This window comes from Pseudopodoces humilis, chromosome 3 (assembly GCF_049639895.1).
Source record: "Pseudopodoces humilis isolate 2021_Gansu_Grassland_sample_001 chromosome 3, ASM4963989v1, whole genome shotgun sequence".
NCBI classification, from domain to species: domain Eukaryota; kingdom Metazoa; phylum Chordata; class Aves; order Passeriformes; family Paridae; genus Pseudopodoces; species Pseudopodoces humilis.
The window spans coordinates 91,131,046-91,140,111 of record NC_142202.1 but is presented as its reverse complement, the minus strand read 5'-3'; the positions used below and the strand labels follow the sequence as shown (position 1 = coordinate 91,140,111).

The 9,066-nt window shown below is 42.9% G+C and overlaps 1 protein-coding gene across 1 annotated transcript in view; it reads left to right on the top strand.

The window, feature by feature from the left end:
- Positions 1-2,549: 2,549 nt before the first annotated feature.
- AGPAT5 (1-acylglycerol-3-phosphate O-acyltransferase 5) overlaps positions 2,550-9,066 on the top strand; it is a 56,167-nt gene continuing 49,650 nt past the window's right edge. The window contains exon 1 of the mRNA XM_005521906.3: positions 2,550-2,992. Within this exon, the coding sequence (XP_005521963.1) occupies positions 2,774-2,992 (219 nt within the window). The 5' untranslated portion in view covers positions 2,550-2,773. The remainder of the gene's footprint in view (positions 2,993-9,066) is intronic.

Genomic DNA, 9,066 nt, shown 5'->3' with positions numbered 1-9,066 from the left:
GAGCTCTGTGGATTGTTGGTCTCAAGTGGACACGTGCTTCTGAAATACAGAATGAAAACTTGTAAGACCATACTTAGGCCACAATGCTGTCCTCAGTGTTTCAGCTTTCCTGACCTTACACAAATACATATTGAGTCTGCTAACTGTAATCAACTTCCTGCACAGTGATGATGGCCATGGATCCTGTTACGTGCTGCTTAGGTCTCCACATCACATACACTTTATAGCAAGCCCAAGCTCCCAATCAAAGTCCTTGACTCTAGGAGTTCAGGTGCTTAAATCCTTATTTGGATCTAGATCTTTGGCCTTAATATCTGTGCCTCATTTCTCAACATTTAACAACAGAACTGATACCAATAAATCATCTCCCACGATACTGTTGAAGATAAGACCATCTATAAAGGTTTAAATTTTAAAGCTCAAGGGAGATTGATTTGTATCTAATGTTATCTGGCTCTGCTTAGACAATTGCAGTGAGTAGGTGATGGAATTGTGAAACACTGTTTTGTGAGTAGCAGAATGGAAAACTCCCTTAATATTCAGAGTTGGCACTTAGTGACACAGTTTGTGTTCCTTCTAGAGGCAGTTACACAGGCATTTTTCACTATCAGATTAACATACGATTTTTTTCCAGAGCTTGGTGACTTTGGCTACTTTAGGTGTGGCAACCACCAGCAGAATAACCGAACGCTAGAATAGTAAGGTTCATAGCAAATAATTACGTTCAAACAGAACAGACTGAGCACCTTAAAAATGGCTCACTAGTGATTTTCCCCAAAAATTTCATACTTTTTTATTCTTTTAAAAGCCAAGGTTGTTCTACAGAAGAAAATAAAAACAGGTTTGAAGCCTTAATATCTGAACTGGAGTACTAATCACCCTAAACTGAGTGATTTTTATTATTCCAGATGAAAGCAAAATGCCCAGGAAGCAATTTGTTTAAAGGAGGTGTAATTGGGGCCTGTGCTTTCATAAGACTAGAAATTACAAATTGTAGCAAATATCAGAACATTCTTATTTTGCCTCTGTCGTCTATAATGTGGAAAACCAGTATTCAAATTCCTGGGGCACAATTCAGAGGGATCTACAATGAAAAGCATTTATGAGTCAAGGAAAGCAAGGACATGGTAGCAGAGTCCCAGGTCTCATCACTGTGGTATATTTATTTCTTGAGTGGAAAAGTTTGAGTTTCATTCAGTTGCAGACATTACAACCCCATATTACGACATCGTACTGATATAATTACACTAGGAAATTTAGCCCTAAGCCCAAGTCCATGGACTCTGTACTTTTTATGTAAATAAAATGGTATCTATATGTTGGATAACATATACGTCAAAAAGAGAGGAAATACATTAAAAGAACCTGTAGAAAATATCCGATTATGAAAAGGAGAAACAAAGCGTGTGAACATGGGCATGTGTGTGTGGTATGGGATGGTAAAAGATTAGGAATGCCAAAAAAGCATAAACTGGAAGGAAAAAAATAAAATTCAGACAGTAACAAGAAAGGAAAACATGCAATGTAAAATACAGCAAAGAAAATACAGTCAGTCTTTGTAATATGGGGGGGAAACGTTCAAAGGAAAAAAAAATGAAACATTCTAAAACTGGTAGAGACATGTCTTTTTATATCTAAGACTAATGAACCGGAGGATGCCATTTGCAACACACACTAAACACCAGCTAGCACGAGGCCAACAACAGCAAAGGACAAAGCTTGTCCCAGTTAAAACTTGGCAAAGGAAACAGGTCTTAGCAGAAGGTATTGCACATCCACTTCTTTCGAAAGAATGAGACTTCCACAAGATTCAGGATAGAACTTATTTTTTAAAGACAAGGAATAGATACTTCACTACAGCCTAGAGCTTAATAAGGAATTTCTTCTGGGAGGGTCATTAGACTGTTTTCTGCAAGACCTCACGCATTTTCTTGAAAAGCAGATGGTGCCGCTGGCTTCTGCTGCCGCCAGGTTATTGGGGTGCAGAGGCTGGGGGCAGAGAAGAGAGGAGGCGAGGCAGGCTCTGCCTGCTTGTGCGAGAAGGCGTCCAAGCGCAAGCTGGGCACGTGAAATGCCTCCTAAACCCTGAGCATCGCTGTGCCTGGAGCTGGCAAAGGGAGAGCTGCAGTTTTTTTAGTGCTCCACTTTGGACTCAAAGGCCGAAAGCGCGGGGGTGGCGAAGGGGCGGGCGACGGCCAAGAAAAAGGAGTAAATTTTCTTATAACCTATGCTAGGATGTAATTAATAAAAAATAAGCTCATCAGTTATAAATGCGTGTGCCTCGTATCGCACGGGGCCGAGCAGCCCAGCCCCCATTGCACCCGCTTCTGGCTGGGGAGGGATGGGGATAGGGCCGGGGATGGGGCCGGGACAGGGGGTGGGCCCGGGACAGTGCCGGGGACGCGGACAGTGCCGGTACCACCGGCCGGGCTGCTCGAGGGGCCGGCCCCGGGCCCGGCCCGGCGCCAGCCCGGCCCCTCCCGCCCGCCCGGAAGCGCCGCGGGCCCGGGGCCGCCTTCCTGCGGCGCGGCTCCGCCACCGCCGGGCAAGATGGTGGCGGTGGCGGCGCTGGACGAGCCGTGAGCCGGCGCCCTCTCCCGCCGCTCTCTCTCACCCCGTCCCTCCCGGCCGCGATCGGAGCCGCCGCTGCTGCTTGGCGGCCGCCTGGCGGGAGTGCCCGGCGCGGCGGGCGATGCGGGCGGCGGGGCTGCGGGGCTGTGTGTGAGCGCGCCGCCCATGTGGGTGTCCCGGTGAGGCCGGGGGCAGCGGGAAGATGCTGCTGTCGCTGGTGCTGCACACCTACTCCATGCGCTACGTGCTGCCCGCCGCCGTCATGATGGGCACGGCGCCCACCTACATGCTGGCCTGGGGAGCCTGGCGCTTGCTCTCCGCCGTGCTGCCCGCCCGCTTCTACCGCGAGGTGGATGACCGGCTGTACACCATCTACCAGAGCATGGTGCTCTTCTTCTTCGAGAACTACACGGGCGTGCAGGTGAGCCGGCCGGGCCGGGCCGGGCAGGGCAGGGCAGGGCAGGGGGGCTCCGGCGGTTCGGGGAGCGGCCGGCGGTGGTGCCGGCTCCGGGCTCGCCCGCCGCGGGGCCCGCGGGCAGGTGCGGCCGTGGCCTGTGCCCCGCACCGCAGAGGATCCCCCTCGTTCCGCGGCCGCCGCTGCTCCTCTGGTGATGCGTTTCACGGAGTGTTGGTGTTGTGTTCGTTTTGCAGGTCGGGGAAACGGAAGAGATGCGACACCGGTCGTGCTCTGTCAGCACTTGAATGGCAGCCGCCTTTGCATACTTTGAACCCCTGTGGCCTGTGCTGCACATCTGTAGTATTAAATTGGCAGCAGATGAGAATGCTGTTATCAGCTACAATTTTACATAATACACGTACAAGTTTTTAATAAATAGATTATTTAATCTCTCAATTATTACAGATTTTCAGTTTTCGTGCAGTCTGCCTCATGTCACTCTTTGGCCTTTAAGTTTTGGATCAGCCATGGATTATGATTATTCAGTATCTCGGTTTCAGCTTAATAAGTTGGAATTGGAGGCCTCTTCTGTATGATCAGAAGGGTATTTGCATTCAGGTGATAATACCTCACAAAGTGTTCAGTGCTTGAGAGGTTATATATTTGTCTGTAATTTGGAAAGTAGGCAAGGACACTTTTAATTCTGCATGTAAAAAATAATAAATGACAGATGCTTTCTGTGCCTAAACATGACCTTCAAAATTTTTTGAATATACAGAAGGCTGTTGGAAGTGAGTGTTAGCTTTAGGTCAGCCTGAGAGCAAAGAATACCAATATGTTTTGACAGATGACAGAGGTCATACAAATAAGATCTTCTCATATTTACAGCTAAGGCCTTTTTCCACTCTCTAATGAAGCACTTATTTCAGAATCAGGCTCTCCCCTAGTTTCCACTCCTAAGTGCAGTTGTAGGCCTTTCTTTCGTACTGACTCTTGGGAAATCCACAAAACCAGCTAAATGTACAAGAGTTGCATAGTTAGATATCAGAGTAAATAGAATGGATACAAAATTGAAGCACTGAAAGGATACTACCACTGAAGTGGTAGTTTTTGATTTGGCTTGTAGTTTATGCAACTTCTTCACTTTACCTTTTGTCCAAATAGGCTAACTTATGTTGTGTTTGATGTATTAAAAAAAAAAAAAGGAAGAAGGAGCGGTAGTTCACAGGTATTTACAGTTTTAGTGCGTTCTGTTTTATTTAGTGTTTCTAGTGCAGAGAGCTTGATGTGTAGTAACAGACCTTGGTCATTAACTGCTGAAAGCAGTGGCATAGAAGTTTAACTTAATCTATTCCAAGAATGAGAGTCAAAAATGAATATATAGATTGTAATGGACAAGCTGTTCAAGCTGCCTACAACTGGTGTGCAGACAGTAGCAAACATTTAGAATTTTTAAAAAGAACTTTTATCCAAAAAATGTCTGTGACATTAAAGAAAGGAAAATGGTAACCAAAAGAAACAACAAGGCAGCCATCATCTGCTGACCTCTCTTTCATTGCATTGATAAACTTCATACACAAAAATGGTGATGATCAATTATAGGCCACTAACAGGAGATCGATTAGGATGATATTGAAATAGCTTTGTCACAGTGAGCAACAACTAATGATAAGAAATGGTGGAAGAGGAGGCATATGTCATAAGATAAAATAAAATAGTAACCGTGACTGGAAGGTAAATAAAAGCTTGAAAAATACAATACATGTGCAGAGATATAAGAGCTGTAACCCTAAAAATCTGTGTTTCCTTTAACTGGAAGATAGTCCCAAGTTGTTTAAAGGAGAGAAACAGGGTGTCCTTTGAGACCTACTCTTGTGAATGCTGCACGTGTTTTAACTTGAAACTCACAGTGGAAAGTTAACCATGTGCCTGAGTGTGTGAGATTGGGATGGTAACCTGAGAGCTACTGTGGATGGGCTGTCTTAAGGCTTGTAACTAGGTGTAGAAGTGTAGCATCATTTAACTTAGTTCTAATAAACCAGCAAAAATAGTAGCTTCATAAAAGCAGCTGTAGGGCTCGACCAGCATTAAGGCACCATAAGAGTCATGGGAGGGAGGAATTCTCCATCTCTTTCAGGACTATTAATTTATTCAATCAATTGACATGTGTTGGGATATTTATTTTTGTAATTGGGTAAATAGGAGACAACAACCTCATCCATCAGAGTACTGGAACTTTTTGTTGTAGTCTCACTCAAGTTGTTAGGCTTCTACAGATGCTTAAGTGGCTTTTTGTTAGCACTGTTGCTGTCTTACTGTATTTAAAATGTCTTAATGTTAAGTACTGTGTAGCTTTCTTTGGTTTTACATTAAGGAATTTGTGGTTTTTCAATACAAGAACACTCTGAACCAATTGTGGGTATTTAAGGTGTCTGATTCTAAAATAATTTGTCAAAATTCCCAGTAATGTGAGTGGGTATTAATAGAGTAGAGTTATGACCATAAACAAGGATGACTGTCTTTTTGACTAAATACTAGTGTATTGTGATACTTATTTTCTATTTTTTTATCTGTCAAGAGGTGATGTTTCTCTCTGTCATTTGCTCTTAATCCATTAAGTACCTAAATCTGTCTCCCCCTGACGACTGCATGCACAAGTGTATTTTTCTTCTTTTTTTTGGTCTTCTTGACTTGGATGTTCTTAGCCAGTTCTTTAAAAACAAGAACTGTAATTCATGCTAGGAAGGCTTTTTATCTTTGTAGCAAGCTCTTCTGTTTTGAAATGTAACTAAGTAAGGTGATAACCTGATCTGCATGATAGAAAATCTTTAAACACTAGTCTTTCCTTTTCTCTTAAGCATTTGACTTGAGATATAATTGCAGAGCTATAATTGCTGTGAGCTCTGGATATTTTAGGTCCTAGAGAGTGGCTTATGTAGTAAGAGTAAAAGCTTTTTATTTGGTAAGTAAAAAAGTATTTACTTGTAAGTACCTTCTCTTTTTAAATTTTGGGTCAGACTGTTTTTTTCCACTGAAACAATTTTGTTTTACAAAGCCTAAGAGAACTCAAGCTAACTTGGCATCAGTTAAGGTTTTCCAATAATATTAGAATTCATTAATGAATTGACAAAAATAGTCCTTTTTGCTGACTGTCATGCAAGAGTTGGCAGTAGACTGAAGACTGAAGAACCAGTATTGAGAGTACAGAAAGCAGTGACAGCGTCCCAGTGCTGTGAGGTAAACTTGACAAAGCCAATGTGACTATAAAGTGAAATCCTATAATGCTGTGTAAATTTGTCACTGCAATTACAGTTTAGCAGGCATCCATGAATTCTGTTAAGAAGCTATAAATATATGAAATTAATTAATCTGTGGCATTGAGACAGTGCTCCTCAGTAATTTCTAGGATTGTATACTCAGAGTAATGAAAATGTGTAGATGTGGTATTGGAAAGTGGCACAGAGAAAACATCCCTGCTCTGGCCCTGTGTTGCTTTGCACCTGTCCTGCCGTAAGATGCAGGTGCCCTACAGTAGTGTTTTCTAGGAGGAATATATACAAGGTGCTTGAACATTGTATAAAGTGAGAAGAATTCTGTTACCACTGATGATTAATAGATCAGGCGGACACAGGTCAAGGTGTGGTGGAAAGAAGAGCAGCATTTATTTTTCCTCCCAGGATTTATAGGCTTGTGACCACGGCCAGGGATTGGATGGTCAGGATAACACTTTCTCACTGCACTGGCCATGAGAGATGCCCATTACAAGACGTGTAACAGAAAGAATGTACACATATCTATGTTTACAGTTACTGTCCTGGGAAAGTCCTTAGAAAACTATGTTAGCAAGCTCAGAAGCTGAGTTTTCAGGGCGACAGAATTCTATGTACAGAGTCTCAGAGAGCAAAGGATGTTAATTTTATCAGTGATGAGCTAAAGCAGTCCCTGGTAAAAGCAGGTGCAATTCACGCGCTTCAGAGAACTTGCACATGCAGGTGCTAATAGTTGATTTGGCCCCAGGTTTCTGAATTATCAAGTAGCTGATGAACTGTTGTTGTGTTATTGCTTCTCTCTTTACTGTGTCAGGGAAGTCTGGTCTCTTCCATTTCAAACAGACTATATATAGTTGAGTCGTACCATAGAATGTGAAAACCAGGATGGCTGCAAATATGCATGTGGTTAGAAGGGTTGAAGGGCTGAAAGGTCTAGTAATTCAATATGATGAATGCTCTCATCTCTCTCTGACCCTGAGCATCTTATCCCAGTTGCTGTCAGGATGATGAAATTAATGCCTATTGTGTTTGTGCACGTTTCAGATCAAATGAGGACTAAATGTTCTTCAGCTTTTTTGTTCTAATTGTGTGTGATGTTTTGTATTGAATGCTGGTGAAGAAATAATAACAAAATCATCACTCAGACTGCTTCCTAAAGGATCATTTTCATCTGGAAGGTTTTGACAATTGAATGAAATCCATAATTGAATTAATGCACATGGATTTTGTTCAGTACTTGTGTTAGTTGTGCTCCCTACTTCCACTTCTTGATGAATAGAATTTTTTGGAAGCTGTGTTTTTATTAAAGTCATTATGAAATTCTGGTTTTTGTTGTCTTTACTGGACTCTGGAAAGGCTATAAGAATCAAATAATACCTTGGTGTTCTTTAGTAGAGCTGAACAATTATTTCATAAAATACAAGAGATGCTTGTTAAACAGCGCAGTGTGCTTCCTGGATTGATGTTGAAGCTTGGACTTGCTGTGTTTCAATAGGGTTGAAAACTATTTAGATTTAAAGCAAACTAAAACTTTGTGGAGCAGATGTGCTGCTTAACTCTTGACAATACTTTCCAGTGGAGTAGAGCCTGGATTTTTTTTCATATCTTGGCTTTCTAGGAAATGTGAGGAGAACTTGGTGTCTGAGATTGGGATGTATGCTTAGTCTTGGAGCTGTTGACCAATTTGCAGTAAAAGTGTCTGTGCCCATCTCTGTTCCCAGGACAGCAACCTTCCCAGATAAGATTATCTTCACTTCTTGCTTTTCCTTTTGAAGCTGCTCAGCTGTCCAACAGGTAATTCTTGAGGGCCCAAGGTGGAGGTAGGAAGGCAAGAGGCAGCCTAAGTTGGACAGCCAAGTTGCAGCATGCAAGAAGGTGCTTCTGGTGCTGTTGGTGAGGTGGTTATCATCTCCTAGGAACCTGGCTCTTCCCTCTCTGCACTGAGGGAGGGAGAGGCATCATAACCAGGCTTCATCATGGCAGGGTGAAGGTTTGGCTTCTGACTGCTCCCTGTCGGTAGGTGTGAGTGACAGGGTTTTCCTCTTTAGTTGAGGACCCACTTCCCAGGTAAATGACATAACCAGAAGGTCCGAAGGAAACGTAACTTTTCACCCTTCTTCAGTTGTGTTTGGAAGGAAAGTGCTGGCAGTTGCATTTTGGCATGAGCCTTGGGTCTATGAACCTACCCTTGAGTTTCCTGAGCCCTCCTCCCTGTGTGGCAGCTAAGGAGAGGGAAGATTCTGGAATGGTGTGGGAGCTGAGCAGGAAGGTGCAGGGCTGCCATCAAGGCAAACCTCTAAGCTCAGGTTGGAGCTGAGCAGCCTCCGAGGGCTTGAGCTTTCCTTGTTCTTTTATTTGTGCCAGTTACTCAGTTATTACCTGCTTACACTGCTGATTTGTGAAACCTTGTTAGCTGTTGTGAGGCGTGTTGAGAGGTTAAAATAATCATACTTGTAATTTAATTGCAATGGTAGAAATAATGAAGTAATGGTCTTGGGGGAGTGATAGAAATTTGGGGACTGGTGCATTGAGAAGAGTGAAGAGAAACTAGGAGAAGGTAGTGAAGTATATCACATTTGTGTGGTAAACTTTTGAAAGAACCCCAATGAAATATTTCAGCGGTGATGAAATTTTTCTGGCTCCATTAAGAGGATTTACCCTGCTTCATTTCATTAGAGATTTCAGTGTACAGCTGTCTCCAGGCATATATGTTTTTTGTAGTATACAGCTAAGTTCTTTGTGTTATTAGAACAGAAATTAAGTGATACCTGCTAAGCCTGAGGGATGCAGCTTTCAAATTGAAATGTATGCTTAATTTTAGACTCTTAC